At 34.4% G+C, this 20987-nt stretch overlaps 1 protein-coding gene across 3 annotated transcripts; it reads left to right on the top strand.

Annotated features, from left to right (window-relative positions):
- Nucleotides 1–2824: 2824 nt before the first annotated feature.
- Nucleotides 2825–7625, top strand: LOC145136649 (aspartic proteinase oryzasin-1-like). Of its 3 annotated transcripts, none has more exons than XM_079070764.1 (14): nt 2825–2946; nt 4080–4434; nt 4522–4582; nt 4821–4915; nt 5008–5120; nt 5207–5375; nt 5461–5500; nt 5574–5638; nt 5707–5820; nt 6140–6204; nt 6479–6626; nt 6731–6850; nt 7053–7141; nt 7263–7625. In XM_079070764.1, exons 2-14 carry the CDS (start codon nt 4093–4095, stop codon nt 7345–7347), a joined length of 1506 nt encoding a protein of 501 aa, XP_078926890.1. In that variant the 5' UTR covers nt 2825–2946; nt 4080–4092; the 3' UTR covers nt 7348–7625. The 3 variants fall into 3 exon arrangements, with proteins under 3 accessions (XP_078926890.1, XP_078926891.1, XP_078926892.1); XM_079070765.1 differs by having other exon boundaries at nt 2886–2950; XM_079070766.1 differs by lacking the exon at nt 2825–2946 and adding an exon at nt 2975–3198.
- Nucleotides 7626–20987: the final 13362 nt, after the last annotated feature.

Here is a 20987-nt window from a genome sequence, read left to right as displayed (position 1 = left end):
ACTTTTTTGGATTGATGGTCCTTTTGAGATGCTTTATCTGTGATTTTGGTCATCGCTAAATTGAAATGACTGTAATGCCCTTCTGATTTATTTTTTTATGTTTTTTCCATTTAATTTAAATGAAAAATAAAATAAATAATAAAGTTGGGCCCACCTCTCTCTCTTCGTTTGGGTTGTTTGGAAGGGAATGGTGAGAGTTTGATAAACAATGGGGATTCGGGGAAATGGGTGGTACTAGTGGTGATTCGGGTTCGGTGCCGGAATCAATGACGTTGAAAACTTGTTCCTCTTTTGGATCGATCAATTCGTCGATTTCAGCTTTAAATTTGACCTAAATTGAGGTTAACAACGAAGACGATGGAGTTGGTGGATAAGAAGGTTAAAGTATCTGCTGCTTTGGTTCGATTGAAAGGTAATGAGAACGAATCTCAAATGATTCCTGAATCCGAGAGTATAATCTACAATCCTTCATCCACGATTCAAATGCAAACGAGTATGATAATGACCTTGTGTATGCTCAGATTTACAAGAGCCAACCTTATGTGCCTCCATTTTCGCCCCAAAAGTTTAAAATCATGAAGAAAATGGAAACAGTGGCGTTGTCTGATTCCTCTACACAAATCAGTGCTTCACAACAATAACAGTGTGGCCCAGTTTCTTTAATTGTGTACTTGTGGTTTAGGTATGTTTCTTCAGATCGTTTTTGAAACAAAAAAACCCTGAAATCGAAATCGATTTGTGTATATGAGTTCATCCCAAAAAATTGATTTGATTGTGTATGTGTGTTTTTATTTTTGAAATCGAGTTCCAAAAACCCAACAAGCGAAATACAACACACATACACACCAAATTATACCGGCCATGATCTGGAAAATGGCGGAGGCAAAAAAACTCGACCCTTTCTCGTTTGTTTCTCCACCTCCTGTGTATACGTGTGATTTGTGTATGTGTTTAATTTAATCATGTGTGTGTGTCCAGTGTTCTTTTTTGAGAGAGAGAGAGAGAGGTGGGCCCAACATTATTATTTATATTATTTTCCATTTAAATTAAATGGAAAAAACATAAAAATATAAATGAGAAGGGCATTATAGTCATTTCAATTTAGCGAGCGACCAAAATCACAAACAAACCATCTCAAAAGGACCACCAATAAAAAAAGTCGTGGTTTGGACTAAAACTTCAAAAAAATACATACCACATGACCATTTTTGCAATTTTGCCTTTATAAAATGAAAAAGAAAATGAAAAGGATAAAAAAATAATTTTAAATCGACCAAATTCATGAGAAATTTGACCGTGTAAATTAGAAACTTTTTGAACTCATCTAATTTGCAGTCCAGTATAAAAAAGGGATAATGACTTAAAAGGGTAACATATTATTCGATTTGTACACATTTGGTCACTGAGTTTTTTTGTCCACATTTACCCCTTAAACTTGTTAAATTGTACACATTCAGTCCTTGTGACCTGTTACTCCAGGTTAGCCGGGAAAAATGACTTGATAGGGTAATATATTTTTCATTTTGTACACATTTAGTCCTTAATATTTTTGTACATATTTAGTCCTTAACATTTTTTTTTGTTTCAAAATAAGTCTTTTTTTTGTACTCATTCAGTACTTATGAATGATTTCTTTAGGTTTTTTTCACGACATCTTACGTGAGACAATCATTGATGAGGTGTTTGGGGTTGTTGATGTTTATGTCCAATGCGATCTCGACTGCTTGGTTGCGTAAGTCTTGTGGTTTGACTTAGGTCTTGTATTTTGAACATCGTAACTTCTTCATACGATATCAGATTTTAAGGATCTTTATCCACGTGTTCATTTTTTGAGTCTACTACAACTTTCATTAAGATTACTCCCGTTAAAATGTAATATATTTTTACTAACGATTTTATAAAAAAAACATACATACATGCATTCATAAAAAACGTATGGACAGGGGAAGACGCAGTAATACATAGTAGGTGTTGCCGAGATGAAATAAGTGTTTCTGATACATGGAAAATAGGTATAAACGAAAAAAAAAGCGAAATATTTTCCACTGCGAACAGAAAAAACAAGTGTTGTCGGTGCAACACCGGGACCATACTAAATCCGCCACCGCGTATGGATATAAAAATCGTAAGTAAAAATATATTATTTTTTAATGGGAGTAATCTAAATGAAAATTGTAGTAGACTAAAATACGAACGCATGGATATAAAGATCGTTAAAATCTGAGATCATATGAAGAAGTTATGACGTTCAGAACACATGACCTAAGCAGCCAAGTAGTCGAGATCGCGATGGATATAAGCATCAAAAGCCTCATACACCTCATTAATGAATGTCCCACGTAAGATTTTATGAGAAAAAACTAAAAAATCATTCATAAGTACTGAATGAATACAAAAAAAATGATTTATTTTGCAAAAAAAAAAAATGACTAAATGTATACAAAAATATTAAGGACTAAATGTGTACAAAGTGAGAAATATATTACTCTATTAAGTCATTTTTACCGGGTAACCTGGAGTAGCTGGTCATAAGGACTGAATGTGTACAGTTTAACAAGTTGAAGGGGTAAATATAAATGAAAAAAAAACTCAGTGACCAAATATGTAAAAATCAAAAAATATATTATTCTTTTAAATCATTATCCCTATAAAAAAAAAATTAGAAAGAGTGAGGAAGTAAATCCCAATTTAAGAGTTAGGTTTGAATGAGAGATATTGTTGGCTGATTTCGTTACGGAAAGTCGGAAACTGCCTAGAAGGTGCCGCTTGTCCTTTTGTATAGTTACTATTATATTATTTTTTATTTTTTTGGGAGCACAATATCTCATCCAAACTCGTGATCCTGAATCCTATTTATTGAACTTGTTGCCTTCACGGAAAAAAGCAGGTATCGTACCACCTCTCACCAGCTACCCCTTCACTGCTCTTCTCTCTGATATTTTTGTGGTAGGTACTCTCATCGACTCTTTTTCACTTTTCCTTCAACTATCTTCAAAGAAATTTGTGCCTTTTTGTTGCTGCTTTTACTTTGTATCGACTCATAGTTACCAGTAATCCAATCTATTAGATTATGAGTTTCTCATGGCTTTGTAGTTTTAGTGCTTAGATTCACTTTGTTTCGTAATAGTTGATCTGTTCATCAGTTTACTAATAGTTGATCTGTTCATCAGTTTACTTGTCCTTCAAATTTGTTTTCAGGTAATTTAGTTGGATTATTTTTGGGTTACTAACTTCATACGCTACCTATATGTTTGACTTTATCACTTGGATAAAAATTCTGGCTCAATCTCTCTTTCTTTTTAAGTGAATCCTTTGATTCCCTTTCAAATTTTGCAGTTTTAAGAGAATACTTTGATTTCCATTGATAAAATTTTCTGACACATTTTTTAAAACTAATTCAATGCTCTGAAAATCAATTTTTTTCTTTAGATCATGTAAGTTGACTTTTGTGTCACGAGGTTCTTTAGGTTCATTTCACGCCTTTTGTGTTTTTAGTTCGACGTACTCCTGATTTAAACCGACTTTTACTTTCAAGCTCAAAATTATATGGAATTTTTGACGCTATTTAATGTATGGAAATGGAACGTAATACAACAAGGTGAAGATTATTGACGTCAAGTTTGTCACAAAATATATACTAACTTTTACCATTAGATTTTAACTTTTTGCTGCCAATATTTATCTGTTGTGACGCTAAAGTTTGCTGCTTGAAATAATCGAATAAACCTGATACGAGCCCAATTACAACAGCCCCACCCCTACCTAAAGAGCCCAACATAAAGCCCATGTAGGAGACCACGTTTCTTCACAAGAACTGGTCATAGTCACGTTCTTTGTTTTAGCTCATGTTTTCCTATTTTCTAGCTGATAGTTCTATTTATGCATTGCCTTGTAATTTCTTTGGAAGATGATTAAGAAAATTGTTGCATTCTTCTGTGTTCTTCTTTTGAATTCTGGGAGATTAGCCATCTCAAAAAAGGCTTCTATCAAAACCCCTGGAATAATTGCAGGTTCTCCTGATTTTAAATTTAATTCTACTATACTAATTCATACGCCTTTGTTTCCCACGCTTTTTTCAGAACACTGTTCACTATGGGGAATCGATATCTTTGTTTGGCTTTATGTTTATGTGCTTTGATACCCTCTATGCTTGATGCTGCTTCCGATGGGTTACTGAGAATCAACATGAAGAAACGACCTTTGGATGTTAATAGCATCAAGGCTGCTAGAAAAGAAAGCAAATATGTTAATGGTCTTAAGAACACACCACATGGTTTAAGTGATGGGAATGAGGATGTTGTCCCTCTAGTCAACTACTTGGATGCCCAATACTATGGGGAGATCAGCATTGGTTCTCCACCTCAGACATTCACTGTCATATTTGATACTGGCAGTTCCAATCTCTGGGTTCCATCATCCAAGTGCATATTTTCTGTAAGCTTCATCTCATCTCATTTGGTAATTTATGCAACTTTGTTACAATTTCTTTACTTTAGAGTTTATACCATCAACTGCTTGCAGATTGCTTGCTACTTCCACAACCGGTTTAAGGGAACAAAGTCAAGCACTTACACAAAAATTGGTAAAGACATGCACCATTCTCAGTTTTTCAAGATGTTTTGTTTACAATTTTTTTACTTTAAGCTAACATATATGTCTGAAAGACTGAAACGTCATGGTTTTGTTTTCAGTAGTTACAATATCACTAAATGGTGACCAAGTTTTAAGTTTTGCACATGTTGCACCAAAGTTCCATAAATTTCTTTTTAAGATGTTTAACCACTTAATGCTTGTATCTTTTTTTGCTTGGTAATAATCAGGGGACAATTTGCAAATAAACTATGGATCTGGATCAATTTCTGGATTCTCCAGTAAAGACACTGTTCAAGTTGGTGATATTTGTGTCGAAGATCAAGTAAGTCTTCTCCCATCCACAACTTCATATAACATTCTAACTCAATTCTTTCTCACTGATCATGTATAACATTAACATGGATTTTGTCTCAGGATTTCATTGAAGTTACTAAAGAAGGGAGTCTTGCATTTGTAATTGGCAAATTTGATGGGATTTTTGGACTCGGTTTCAAGGAAATTTCAGTTGGAGATTTGCAGCCAGTCTGGTAATAACTCATCTGAATTTGGAGCAACTCTTTTTCTCGCTTTCTGTTGTGACTTATAATAATCTTCTTCTAATTACAATTTACAGGTACAATATGGTTGAACAAGGCCTAGTAAAAGAACAGGTATTCTCTTTTTGGCTAAACAGAAATGAAGCTGATGAAGAAGGAGGTGAACTTGTCTTTGGTGGTGTTGATCCCAATCACTTCATAGGGGAACACTCATACGTACCCGTGACTAGAAAGGGTTACTGGCAGGTGTGTATTTATATATCACCAAACTGTGAAAAAGACTTAATTGCCCTCCTCATCCTCATCATTGTGTTTTGCATATGTCTTGCAGTTCAATATGGGAGATTTCCTTATTGGAAACCAATCTACAGGTACTTTGAATCAATATGTTTAATACTTGTTTTATCATTGTTTTGTTTCTTAAAATCCTTTTTTTTCCTACAGGATTCTGTGAGGGTGGTTGTGCTGCTATTGTGGATTCTGGAACATCCTTGCTTGCTGGACCAACTGTATGTATCTCAGGGATTTCAAGTTTTTCATCTTTAATTTTTGAATCTAATTAGTTTGTAAATTTCAGGCTGTTGTCACAGAGATTAACTATGCAATTGGGGGTGAAGGAGTACTCAGCAGTGAATGCAAAACACTTGTGACTGAATATGGAGATATGATCTGGGATCTCCTTGTTTCTGGGGTTTGTGTTTCTTTTTCCTGATTAACTGGATAAATGATGTTTGAGAAAATGACGACTTAATTGGGAGAATGGAAGGAGAAAGGAAATAATGAAAATTTTGTAATACTTAATGGGAAAAAAAAAAAAAACTTATTTCCATCGTTCTTTGTGCATTATGTCAAAAAGTAACACCTATATTTTGCTTTATGGTGTTAAATCATGTCCCAATTCTATCCATTTAAGTAAAAAAAGAATCAAAATGAAGATTTCTTTAACCACTTTATTATTTTTATGCTTAGAAGTCGAATGTAATCTTTTATGCTGATAATATGACTTTCAGGTAACACCCGGAAAAGTTTGTTCAGAGGCTGGTTTATGTTTCTCTGATGGACGTCAGTCTGTGAGGTATGAATTTTCTAACAGTTTTTAAATTAACTATATTATTGGAAAGATTGGAAATTTTCCACCAAGTTGATGAAATTGGGTCAATTCCAAATTGACCTATTAAAAGAATGTGAGTCAACTATTGACTATTAGTTGGTAATCAAGCAGTAGAAGCTGAATTCCTACATGCAGTGACTTACTTCTGTTGATTTGTTTAGTAATTATAGCACACTAATTTCATTTGTTCATATTACAATACTGTGCTTTTGATGATGGAATTTTACTTTTGTTTCAGTTCAAATATTGAAACAGTGGTTGGGAAAGAGAATGATGGACTTGGGGATACAGTGTTATGTGAAGCATGTGAAATGGCTGTTGTTTGGATGCAAAACCAGCTCAGACAATCAGCAACCAAGGAAGCCGTGCTAAGCTATGTGAATAAGGTGACTCTCAATTATTGTTATTATATTACCATTATACACACACACATATATATATATATATATATATATATATAACTAAATATATAATTGACAATGTTGAATAGCTTTGTGAGAGCATACCAAGCCCAGCTGGAGAATCAGTAATTGATTGCAATACCCTCCATAAGATGCCAAATGTTTCATTCACCATTGGGGAAAAACTCTATACCCTCACTCCAGAACAGGTATGAATTCTTCATAAAATCCACCCAAATATAGCATTGAATTTCAAATTTTCTTATATCCGAAAAATTTACCTGATTATAGCAATGAAAATTGCTTTGTAATAGGAATAAATAAGTATGATGCTATAATAAACAAATCAAAGAAAGTACATTGCTATTTCTTGCGTTTAAGACAATTAATGTTTTATATCTTTGATGTCAGTATATTCTGAAAACCGGAGAAGGTGCGGCTACTGTTTGCATCAGTGGTTTTATGGCATTAGATATGCCACCTCCAACAGGCCCTCTTTGGTATGTACAATTTTCATACTGAAAACCAACTGAACTCGTATATAAGTAAATAATATTATGAAAAAAAGACAACTTGCTAATTTTAGGTATTTAATGGGGTGTGATGGTATGTTGGGTGCAGGATTCTGGGAGATGTGTTCATGGGTGTTTACCACACTGTGTTTGACTATGGAAATCTGCAGCTGGGATTTGCTAAATCAGCATAATTTACTGTCTGATTAGCATGGAAAAAAAAAACTTTAAGCCTCTCATGTAAATATATAATATGATGGATGTATCGTATACTTGAATATTTTTACTGTGGTAACGAATACGTTAGGAGGAGGGGTTGTATTGTATGATGTTATTTCACTCATTTGCGACCCTTGATGGTTGCATATGATATGGGTGAGTTATTATCTAAAACTGAACTTGAGAAAAACAATTGTGGTTCTTTTGTTTATCCTCAATTGATATTTACAATAGGTCTTTGTCTTTGCTCTTACATGTTATGAGTGCTTTGGATTTATACTATGTTTGGGGTGCATTGAGTTGAACCTAGCTTGATGTCAACAGGATAAAAATTACTACTTCTTTATGCCTACCATGCTTGTATAGAAAATGTGATGTGTTCTTTTCTTCTTAATCCCAGTCGTAAAAAATAGATTTATAAAAGCCTGTTTAATCTTTTGTGAGGTGTAAAAATGTATAATTTGTATACAAGGTTATGTTGATGATATTATGGTGGTTTTATCATCTAGTTTTTATTGATGACATTATATTTGGTTTTATCATCGAGTTTTTATGTTTGGACTATTTCTCATGATTATGGTAGTGAATTGTTTCATTTTTAGGTTTACAAGTAAAACATCTACTTATTTTTATAAATCAGTTCATGTATTTGACAAAGTTCAAAAATTAGTGCATTTTATCGAAGAAAACTCCCATGCCAGTTTCGGTAAGTTGTATGATGACCATAATGACAAGGATGTGAATCCTTTTATGTATAAGGGCATGATTGGCTCTTTTTTGTACTTAAATGAAGGTAGAACCACAAAAGACTAATCTTAATGCATTAAAAAGATTTTTCTGGTACTTAAAGGGCAACTATGGCTTGGTATTTGGTATTCCAAGACAAACTTTATCTAATTGCCTATTTTTAGACTCAGATTATTCAGGCAACTTTTTATATAGGAAAAATACTATAGAAGGATGACAAATGTTAGGTGGAAGATCGAGAAGTTGGTATAACAAGAAACAAACATAGGTTTTTGTTCCAAAACATAATAAAAATATCTTGTTACTGGAAGGTGTTGCTCACAAATCCTATAGATACACAATAAATTATTGTGTTCTGTGTGACAACCGTCAAAATTCGAGTCAGTTCTAGATATGAATAAACTTAGTTGCATGTATAGGCACGATACATGCTAGATTTGGTAGCTCGAGGCTAAGTCATAACCTACTAGAAACTTGGAAACAAATAGAATCGAATGATAGTGTATTTAGATTTCACATTAATGTGAATTCTACAACTACTTTAACTGTAACAACTATCCAAATTCCGGTCATTCATTGACTCGAACATCTTTGTATATTCATGTAGACACATCATGCATCTGACCTAGAAGTAGAAATTAAATTAGAGTCTCATAAGAACTTAAGTCAAAGTTGAAACTAGGACTAGTATACTTGATTCCTCAATTTCACTTGAATCTCAAAACCAGTACATAGAATGCCAATAATCTGATTTCAATCGAACTAAGTAACTTGCTAAAAAAAAATATATAAGTGTTTTAATATTGAGCAACTTGATTATTTCAAATACTAAACTCAATTCATTATGGTGTTAACAATTTTATTGGGTTTAAAACAATCCAATATATTCTATATCCATTATGATAGTTTAAAATGTCCAAATTTTATAACAATGTCAAAATTTTATAAATTGAATGCAAGTTTTATAAAATTTAAATTTCCTCCAAACTTTTATGCCATATGTATAATATCTTTAATTAAATATAAGTCATGAAACATAAATTAGATCAAGGAATAATAAATTGTAAATGTTAGCCTTATTTATGAACGTACGTGTCAAATTTTTATAGAATTGACCATAAAAGCTTATGTTTTATAAAAATCTAAATTCTCAAATCTTATATTTATAAAAAAAATACAAGAAAAATCTGATATATGACCCCCCCCCCCCTTCTTCAAATTTCGGATCCCTCATTTCTCCTCCCAAAGTCAATCATTTTGATCACTTCCACACTCTTCTCCTTCCTCACTTCTCTCTCTAAAAACTTCTCTCTTCCTTATCTCTAACAATCACGAACTTAGAAGCAGAATAACTGGGAGAGATTTTTACATTCGATTATTCATGAGTTTACACATACTTTTGTATTTTGATGACCGATTTTGGTGGAGAGAAACCCCAAAGAGATGACGAGAGAGATTGGGTATCCAGAGAGACAAAATCTCTCTTATATCTCTTTTCTTCTTTCTAAAACCCCAATTCTTTACCTCTATGAATTAGCCCCAAAACCCACGAATTTCCAGCTAAACATCCCTCATTTTACTTAAGAATCTTCATCATTTGAAGTTGATATCCAAGGTAAAATCAATTTCCTTATATTTTCTTTATTTTTCTTTCAAAAATTTCAAGTTTTCTTGCATTTTTCTCCCTCTTCTACACCATTCTTTATGAACATTCATATGCATGTTCATGCATGTCGAATTTGATGATGACGATGGTAGGATTTCACCCAAAACACAACATGCATGTTGTTAGAAGGTGAAATCCAATGACCAAAACCTAAATCAAATCCATTAACTTGATTTTTTACAAGTTTTAAAGATCCAAAACCACATGCATTCAAGTTTTTCGTTTAGAAACATCATTTTGAGCAAAATAAGTTCATTCATGTTCTTCAAATCATAATGCATGTGATGAACATCAAGCTTAAAGGCTTGATGATCAAAATACATTGTTAAGAATGCTTATAAATGATTTATTCACAAATAAATATCTAAAACTTCTTTTCTGCTCAAATATGTTTTTTTTCAAAACTTGTTTACTCGTTTTAGCAACGAACTTTATTTCCCTTGAGAATATGAACTTTGCATCTCATTTTGGCAACATACTTTATTTCTCATGATGACAATTAACTTTGTTTATGAAAACTTATTTACTCATTTTAGCAATGTACTTTTATTTATGGAAACTTCTATCAAAACTTTTATTACGATTCATGAAACCAATATTTTTGTAAATCCGTGATCTCACCAACTACTTTTATAGTTGAAGTTCGTTTTACATGCTTTTTCAGGAATCATTGAGTAAGTGGCACGTAGGGACATATCCCTTGTAGGAGCATTCGCATGTGTGATTTTTTTATATGTTGTAATTACTTTTAAAAGTTGTTCAAACTTATTGTAAATTGTAAAGCTTTTAATACTATGGTTGGTGTTGTCTTTTAACTTTTGCTATGAGACCCTTTGTGTTGTCGCGTCCCGTGTTTCCGCTTAGCTGGGGTGTGACAGAAATGTTATCAGAGCCGAAGGTTATAGAGAATACCTGTTTTCCTTTGGAGAACCCCAACTATAACCAAAATTTTTCAAAACATCTTTCAAAAATACTGAACATAATACTGGTATAACTAAGTCAAGTACACATTATTGGACTTTAATTAAGTATAGCCTGGCCAACTATGCTTACTTAAGGAAAATTAATGCGAGACTGGAAACGGTTATAGTAGAATTATGTTCAAAACAATTTTCAACTTAAACTTTTAAAAACAAAATTTTTCAGTGTGATTATGGTCATTGCATATTATAAGCATTCATCTAGGTACACTTAGAAACTAAGTACACTTTTATCATAATGTCTATATTTAGAAATAGTCTTATCCCTTATCAAGTGCTAGGCTAACTAGTTAGGTTAAATCACTAGCCACTTTAGGAGCAATCCACTTAGTACTGAGAACGAGTATCCCTTGGTAGCTATTGACTCTGGACGTAAGGTTCGCAACTAGAGAACCACTAGTGACAATCTTAAGTTGACACCAATACCAATTTCACCTCGATACCCCTATATCGTCTGCGTACTAGAGTCACGACTAGGAAAAGCGTTTCTATACCGACACGGATGACAATTGGAGTATCGCGTTAGGAGGTGGATGAGTCGCCACAAGTTGTCACTTGAATACCATTGAAGAGCATCCCCGATATGACTCTTGAGGAGACACAAAGGTTTAACTCATTGTTACTGATACGTGAGGCTCCTCTTCTACGCTACAATTTTAGCTTTCAGTTGTTTCTACCTTGAGCTTAAAACTAAACCTAGGGTATCTCTTTGACCCAAAATCTTTTCTTTAGGTAGTTCATACCCTACCATCTTTACTTCGCATATCTGAATTCAAGCACAAGCCCTCCCCTTTATGATAATTTTTTTACAAGTCTTAGTTTGAGGCCCCAGATGCACTAGTGATCTTCTCAAGTATACCACCATCTTACACTTTCCAAATTACTAACATGTTTCATGCCCAACCTTCAACCTTAAATTTTCATTCCCGAGCAGACATTGCACTACTTCATTGTACGAATCCTTCCTACGAATTTCGAATCCTCCTTCGAACCTTATTATTTTTATACATTTGTTTGAGCCTTATCGACATTACTAACATTCCTATCGTTATAAAGGATTACATCCTCTTACTCCATAACCACATGCCAAACCTATAACTTAACCTTTTACCTTTATAACAGGCGTGAAACTGCATCTACACCATAAAGCATTTTACAAACATTTTTTTTTCATGTCCTCTATTTTGGGGGAAAGTCAATGTTACTCGTCTTGTAGCCGCCTTAGTATTAGGTACGACTAGCTACACCAACCCACTTATTCCTTACTTGTTATTCTTCCATTAAGAACCTATTTCATTTCACCAGTTTTATTTATCATCGATACAATACTTTAAAACCACTTCATATAGTTTACTAGACCTTTCCTAACCATGTAAGCTATATTTCTCGCTAAAAAACAACTTTACTTTTGCTAAATTGATTTAACTTAGCACTTTTCTTCAAACTTAATTTAACCAATGTTGATTTTAACCTTGACATTTCAATTTCGTTTCAAATCCATTTCAATAGCTAGATGTGCTTTTAAGGACATATAAACCCTTTTAAACATTCCTTACCATTTTGGCACGTTTTAGAAAAACTTAAAAACATTTTCTATTATAAAAGTGTTTAAACTCTATAAAACTTAAACATATGATATCGATGTTCATGACATGGGTAAAGGCTTCATTGGGCTTTTCAAATCATGTTTGTTTTGACTCTTTTTGACTTCTTTCTCATTTAGGCATTGTACTTTACTTAAATGTGTTTTCTTGAATTCCAGTATGATATTTCTGCAACTTTCTACTTCAAACATGTTTATAAGACATCTCTAATTCCTACATTTCAAACATATCGCATTTGTATATTTTATTTCAAATTAGTTTTATAATCTGCAAAATTTATAAAATTTAAAGCTTTACAAAACTTAGTGTTCACTTTTAAATTTCCAGTGTCACACCTTCAACAATGTATAATTGTTATTCTAAATATATCGAGTCTTTACCCTTATCCATTTTAGCCATTGTTGGACTCCAGTCTAAAAGGTCAAAAATGTCAGATTTTCAATTACCAGTTTTAGTGCTTCATCTTTCACACAAATGAAGTTTAACTTAATAGATAACTCATGAATTTTTAGAAAACCTTAGAAAACACTTTAAAACTTCCACATTTCTATGTAACCATCAACATACATCAAGGATTGAATTTCGAAGTATATCTCAACCTAGTTTTAAACCTACCTATAGATATTGTTCTTAAAATTTTAACAATAGCAATCATTGCTGCTACCTTCCTTTTCTTTCCCCCACACTCGATTTCTTACTCTTTATCTGATTTGAGATGTCGCACACCCATAATAATAACACCTTACATGGTCTAACTTTGTTTTTGTCTATTTTGCTTCCCTTAGTACCATATTCATACGCATACAGACTAGAAGTCTACCCTTATCAATCTGAGCGATTAATATGTGTATAGTCATGAGGCATAATTTTGACTTGGTCAACTTTGATATATTCAACTGCACCTCTTATATACATTTTGATTTTATTATGAAATCTAGCGTAAATGAGTAATCCTTATTTTCATTGTTCTTTTGTTCTAAATTTATAAATTTGATTAAAAGTGCAATTTTCATTGTATTTCCCTTACAATTAATACACAAGGTGACTACCATTGTTCTTATCATTTTTCTAAATCTAGAAAATATATGTGAATCATACATTTCTTATGTTCCTTCTTTTCTTAAAAAACATAAATTTTTTTAAATGTTACGATTACCTATCCTCCAAAGGAATGCTTTTGTTTGTGGCAGTGTCTAAATTTACCAAATAAGGAAAAATTATCATCTCTAAGTTTCAATTGGATAGAAACTTGGAATCATGCAACTCGTATTGTATGATGAATGAGAACCTTCGTCTTTGGGAAATTAAGACTAATTACTTGTTCACATGTATATGTGAGTCAAGTGAAGGACTAGGGGATCGAGTACACTTGGTTGTGCACTGGTCAGGTCCACCACAAAGAACAATAAGACTATTCGTCATGATTTACTAAAAGTTTAGTGAATATGATTATGCTTACAAGATTGAGTATAATTCTGAATCATTGAAAAAGTTTCAATGTATAGCATAACGAATAAGAAGAATCAATTAGGCAGAAAGATAAAAGTTTCTCTGATCTGAAAGGAAAGGAGAGTACTTAAGTATCGTGTTTTATGATCATCTTAATGATTATGAAAACCATATCACAATTGATCCTCTAAGGACATCTTAGTACATAAGTATGGCTAAGAAGAGGAATCGGAAATTGTTGAAATGGTTAAATCAATTAAGGTGAGTCATACTTCATTTCAAAATCAAGTCTTAGAGTCATACTCCAAGATTGTTCCTTGAGTTACATATATGAAGTAGGGTTATAACACATTTAGAATTGGTAGTTGTGATGTCTTTAAAACAAAGACCAACTAAGACCAATTGTGTGAAGTGTTTGTCTTGATAAGAATCCACACTAACTCTTGAATATTTGTTTGTCAAGGAATGGTTATTGATAAGAGAATCTTATATGTCAAGAAGTCAGGGAGCCTTAATGGTCTTGAAAAGTTTCAAGAACTAATCAATAATAAACCTATTGTTTATCACTAGCACACGACTTGAGGTTTGTAACCTATCGTGTTGACATATTCTTGTTTCTGTGCCCATTCCAGTTAAAGTTGACTATGCATGTGAGTTCTATGAGTTCTCAATTGATTGCATAAGGCAAAGCACCTTGATCAGTAAGAGTTCATTGATCAGTAAGGGTGATATGCTCAACAATTTGGAAGACATGGTAGGCCTTTGTGCTGCCAAGTGACAAGAAATTAAGATTGAACAAGTTCAGTCCATATGAGTTTGAATCTGTCGTAGACCTTATCTAATGATAATACTTGGAAATGACAGTTTCACATACACCATAAAATCTAAGTATCATAAGGTTTCTCTCAAACTCATGACAATGATTGTGAGGAAACACGTTCACTAAGTAGATTTTAAGGAGATAGAAGTTGTGTTAATTTCGTTCTCAAATTCGATTATGATTACGACATCCCTCTTGATAGTTCGAATTGTGAGAAATGGCAAATAGTCTGAACATTCGGGACTTATCGCTGTAAGTTCTGAAATTGTTTAGACACACATATGGGCTTTCTAATGAAAAGTGTATGAGCTTAGATAAAGGCTTATCGAAGCATCTCGTATCGGAAATCTGAACTTTGGTAAGAAGGTCAATAAGTATTGATTTCTAGAAGTCCAGCTGATTTCTGGGTACATGTCAAAGCTAGTGGGAGCATATTTGTTATGCTAGTAAGAATATAATTATCATGATAGTGGGAGCATGATTATTATACTAAGTATTGCAAGTCAGCAGTGCTGTTTATAAGAAACAAAGTTTTAAATCGCAAAGTTGCAAAGGTTGAAAAGTTGTTTCGCTATCGTAAGGGAGAGGGTAATTATACTTTATTTCAAATCTAAAAGCTTAGATTGAAGTATTAATCAAAGATAGTCATGAGTATATATGAATATCATGTTGAAATGTTTCAACAATGAAAATTCTATATGGAAATATTATAGCAAGAGATTGGTCAAGTATCATGTCTTTATGTAAGACATTATGAATCGTATCCCATATGCTTCGGGTATAGGATCGATTTCATATGCTATAATATTCATGTGTCTTGAATTTTCCAGAAGCCTAGGACATTAAGAGGGAAAAAAGACTAGAACCGAACATGACTAAGGTAGTTAAACAACTGTCGAGGACGATCTAAGGTTCGTTAAGGATTGGTTGCTTAAGGACAGTTGGAAGTATAGTAATGGTTGGACCATATTGACATTATTATGAATAGACAAGATTCTATTAATAATGAGTTGTCATATGTCATATATGGAAATGTTTCCATATTGAGAGTTGGATAGTAAGAATCTATGTGTAAGTTAGAAACTTTTATGCATGAAGGATGTTCAAAGGAATGTACTTTGAATTTGAAACTTCATCTCCATGGAATTGTCTTGTAACAATCTCTAAAGGAATACTTTGTAATATCGTTGGCAAAGTCTCTGTGACGTTTGTACCTCGACATTACAAAATGAATCTTTGCATGATAGTTTAGAATCTAACACATTCTAGCAGTGACAAGAGTTTGGTATTCTTACACTTGTAATAAGGATTTGGATTTGTGAAATGAGCATCAATGGAAATGTTTTAATTGATCTATTTCACGAAGAAATGACCATAGGTAAACATAATGTGCATGCTTGGAGCATGGGATAACTATGGTTTGAATTCAAGTATTAAGTTGATTAATCGAAACATTATACAATGAATAATGTGTAGTCAATATGGTGATTAAATAAAAGGTATTTTATTTATATTCAAAAGTTTTGAGACCATATTGGATTCGATTATTCTTGTGTTTCACTTCGCATATTTTGACTTCCCGAATAATATGATTATTCAAACTATCCACAGTCGATCATACTTTGGAAGTAGGTATTGAGGCAAGACTGTCATGAATCCGACTGTAGATTGTCTAAGTGTTTTAGACATGGCGCAAGTTTGCTGCAGTGTTCATGAGTACTCCTGTAATAAGATTTGAGTATTGGATCAAATCCACGCTCATTTTAATCACGTCATGGATTTTATTACGAGTGATCATGAGACGATAATATCTTATATTATTGAAACCTAGACATGTGAGTTGTAGTTTACAAGTCGGTTACATATTGATGATATGAAAACGCACCAGTAACTTGGTGTTATAAAACATATTGTTGTGTGTGATTTGATGAGTAAATAGAGCAAGCATATGAGTCAAAGTTTATGCGTTCCTTTTACCCAATGTGGGATAAAAGCGATATCTGTGGGCCCCTCGATGATTTAGTTGATGACACCCTAAGCGCTTGACCAAGCCTGGACTGATTTGATTTGTTCAATTAGTCAGTCATCATAAATCGGAAATCGGGAAACAACAGATTGTCACACCCCCAAACCAGGATGGCGGAAACATTTGGGGGCGGATGACTTCATGCAGTATCATAACAGTTGAATATTTGTAAAGAAAGTAAACACAACCATCATAAATATAATTTAAAAGTTACATTGTTGAATATAATACATGTCTCAAAATAAATTACAATATGATGATTTAATAAGTTTTAAGACTGACGTCTTAGCGTCCCTTTTCCAAAAGCTGAAGATTTACCTGTATTACTGAATCCCTGATAATACAAGCAGTTTTGAAAGAGTATCAGCATAAAGCTGGTGAGTTCATAAGCATTTAGTTTTGGTGGAAAATGTTCTTTGATCCTTTTGAAAAGTGTTCCTCGAGAAAATCCCATATTTTCTTAATAAAAGCATGTTTGAAACCCATTCCTTCCATGACTTCCAGATTCATACAGAAACGTACAATCCAAGGAGTCATGGAATGAATATGAATATCCATTAGTTCAATGTTAAACCATCTGTTTATGAAAATACCGTGTTATCCTGGGAAAATCCTATATTTTCCCTAAAAGTAGGTTGTTGGTTATCCGTTCTAAAATGAAGTATACAAATATTTACCATACTTATATCATTAAACGAAGTTTTCTTTGAAAAACCCTGGTTACGCCCAGTGAGATATATTAGCCTCATTACACTAATAAAAATATGGTGAACTAAATCCTGAAGGTATTATCAATATCCTCTAGTAATCAATTGGTTATTACTCTGAGATTAGTTTACTTGATCCATTATTACGTAAGTAAATAGCTGTTATCTACGTTGTGAGTTTTATAACCATACATTAACTTGATATGGCACGTATCGGGGCCAGTATCCTTTATGACTTTGTCACCCGTAGACCTGCCGGTCCCACTGTAGCTAGCAGCGAGGTGCGGGATAGTCAGTCCCGTATAGATCTATACATAACAGTCACGCTCTCCTTACAAGAGATTCTGGTCATATGTGTTAGTCCTACACTCTGTTTCGGTGGTGAGTGTTACCAAGGACGTGTCTCCAACTTAGACTAACAAATTTACAAGTAATAATGCTGAAAACCGTTTTTGTAATTAACATGAATCCTTTTATAAAATGATATCTTTTACTTCATGATTCATAAGTTCATTGTCTTAGTTTTGAAAACCGTTTCTGCGAGTTGATTTCTTAACCCATTTGGTAAAATCTATTTTCCATGTTCAAAGTATATTGAAAATATAATTATCTTAAACAAAATAATATACTTTAAGCCCAAGATTACTTGTGCTTTTTCTTGTATTCCCCCCCCCCCCTAAAAACATGAAAAACTCGAAAAAACGTAGGGGTATGAACTCACTTGATAAGTGGTGGATCGGGCAGCGTGTCGTTTCTAGGAATGATCTTTCTTGACGTAACCGCAGGTTTCTGGTGAAGAAACGAGCCTCACGCGGGCAACACTTCGACTGGAAAGAATGTTTTTCTCGGGAACTTCGGGACTTCGAGCCTTCGTCGGGATCTGGACGCGTAACTGGGGCGTCGGGGTAGTCTCGGGATGCTAAACGCAGAGTAAAAGTGGCCAGAAGAAGAGAAATGAGCAGCCTAAACCCGAGACCTTCGTTTTCTATTTATAGGGTCATTTTCGGGACTCACGTCGTGAATTTCACATATTTACGTCGTGAGTTCAGTAGTCATCAGGTGCGTCATCGCAACTTGCGTCTGTCAGGCTCCAGAAGGCGTCAGCACTGAGTTCACGTCGTGAACCTCTTTTTTCACGTCGTGAACTCTGACACAGTGTTGGGGTTCGCGCCCCGAACTTCAGAAATTCATAACTTTCGTATACGAACTCCGTTTTCAACGTTCTTTATATCGACGCGAAGGTGAGATTATGCTCTACAACTCTCGTTTAGACTTCGTCGGGTAATTTTGAATTTAAATTTTATTATATTTATTTTTAGTAGGTCGGGACAGGAAAACTCCGTCAAAAATCCATAACTTCTTCATCCAATGTCCGTTTTTGTCTGTCTTTTTACCGTTGTACTACTATTGTCGAGATCTTCGATTCTTGTTTAGATTTTTCGGCCAAAAGTCGCTCGATGTCTATTTCGAGTTTTTAGCTGTCTACTGCTATATCCGAAACTTAGAAAAATCATAACTTCCTCATACGAAATCAGATTTTGACGTTCTTTTTATGTACGCTTATGGTTTAGTGATATCTACTACTTTCATTTAGATACCTAAGGCTAAAAGGTATTTTATTGAAATTTCGCGTTTTACGCTTAACAGTGTTTTACCGGTTTTGACGCGGATCTTTGATTGGTCATAACTTCTTCGTTATAACTCGGATTTGAGTGTTCTTTATATTTCGAAAACCCTGACACGATATCTATCATTTTATGCAGCCCAATTGAGACTTTTGAACATTTGATTTTTGACGCTACATTTATTATATCAAAATAGATTACCATACTTGACTTTAGGTCATTATATCGACTTGAAATATCGGGTTGTTACATCATCCCCCCGTTAGAGGGAATTTCGTCTCGAAATTAATTCTAAGATAGACATTTATGGACTAGGGAAGAGATGCGGGTGTTTTTGTTTCATATGATCTTTGTGCTTCCAAGTGTATTCATGTCCTCGCTTGGCATTCCAGCGGACCTTCACAATGGGTATGCGACTTTGTTTTGTTCTTTTAATTTCCCTATCCATGATTTCTACTGGCTCTTCTATGAAGTGGAGACTCTCGTTGATTTCAATTTCATCCAGAGGGATGACGAGGGTCTCTTCGGACAAGCACTTCTTTAAGTTTGGCACATGAAAGGTAGGGTGTACGTTATTGAGCTCCTGTGGTAATTGAAGTTTGCATGCTACCAGGCCAATCTTGGAAAGGATCTCAAATGGTCCGATATACCTTGGATTTAGTTTCCCACGTTTTCCAAAACGTATTAATCCCTTCCAGGGTGAGACTTTGAATAGTACTCGATCCCCAACCTTAAATTCCAAGGGTTTTCGTCTTTTTGTCCGCATAACTCTTTTGTCTGTCTCTTGAAGCCTTTAATCGTTCTCGGATGTGGACAACCTTCTCGGTAGTTTCCTTTATGATTTCCAGGCCAGTGAGAGTGCTATTAGGTACTTGTCCTCTAGCTAGTTGCGTGTTACCCACTTCAGCCCAGCACATAAGTGATCTGCACTTGCGGCCATAGAGGGCTTCGAATGGAGCAACCTTGATGCTAGTGTGATGGCTATTGTTGTACGAGAACTCAACCAATGGTAAATGGGTATCCCATGCCTTACCATGATCGATCACACAAGCCCTTAGCATATTTTCCAAGGTTTGAATGGTCCTTTCACTATGTCTGTCAGTTTGTGGGTGGTAGGCGGTACTCTTGTCTAGTCTCATTCCTAGAGATTTTTGTAGTGACTTCCAGAACCGCGAGGTGAATCTAGTATCCATGTCCGGGATAATGGATATTGGTACACCATGCAGTCGCACAATCTCCCTGATGTATGTTCTAGTCAGTTTCTCCAGCTTGTCTGTTTCCTTTGTTGGTAGGAAGTGTGCGGATTTGGTTAACCTGTCGACGATCACCCAAAGTGGCATCAAGTCCACCTGTTGCCTTGGTAACTTGATTTTTAAGCCCATTGCAATCCGATGCCACTCCCACCCAGGTATCTCTGGTTGTTATAGTAAGCATGCGAGCTTTTGCTCCGAAGTTCATGATAAGACTCATCCTTGGCTCATCCATCCTCACCTCGTGTATACGAGTTGTATATAATTTAAATCGACAAAACTTTCGGTTGGGTGGCTTTGCCCCAAGTCCACAACCAGACAGGGAACAGGAAGTAGGGCGGAATCACACATCCCAAATCTTGTTGAGTCTAAATTATATGCCACTCTTGTATATACACCTAGCAGCGATAGATTAACCTAATGATTTCTTATACTCTATTCTTGAACTTGACCTGCAGTACAAGTGGCCTTCCTCGGAGATCTCTTGGGTATGTTACGGGTGGTTACTGACTTTTGAGACTTCTTTGGTGCTTTTTGTTTCAAGCTTTCTATCTAGTGAGCAGGCTAGAAGGTGTGGTACCCATCGCATGGGTACTTCTGAAGTTTTGAAGTGATAGGCGATATAAGGGTTTGCGTTATGGATTGGAAGAATTTCAGCTGATTAAGGAAAGAGTTCTTTTACACGGCTTAAAAAAAATTGCATGGTAAGGATCGAGCCAAACCATGTCGGATGAGGATGTC

Source organism: Lactuca virosa, chromosome 9 (assembly GCF_052849685.1).
Source record: "Lactuca virosa cultivar CGN04683 chromosome 9, Lactuca_virosa_CGN04683_v6, whole genome shotgun sequence".
NCBI lineage: Eukaryota > Viridiplantae > Streptophyta > Magnoliopsida > Asterales > Asteraceae > Lactuca > Lactuca virosa.
Note: the sequence above shows the minus strand (reverse complement) of the source record. Positions and strands in the feature narration are given on the sequence as shown.

Bases quoted from the DNA above. Each gene is read 5' to 3' on its own strand.
- LOC145136649 (XM_079070764.1), top strand. From the start codon at position 4,093: ATGGGGAATCGATATCTTTGTTTGGCTTTATGTTTATGTGCTTTGATA. The intron at 5,121-5,206 runs GTAATAACTCAT...TACAATTTACAG, and splicing joins GGAGATTTGCAGCCAGTCTG to GTACAATATGGTTGAACAAG. The intron at 5,376-5,460 runs GTGTGTATTTAT...TATGTCTTGCAG, and splicing joins CTAGAAAGGGTTACTGGCAG to TTCAATATGGGAGATTTCCT.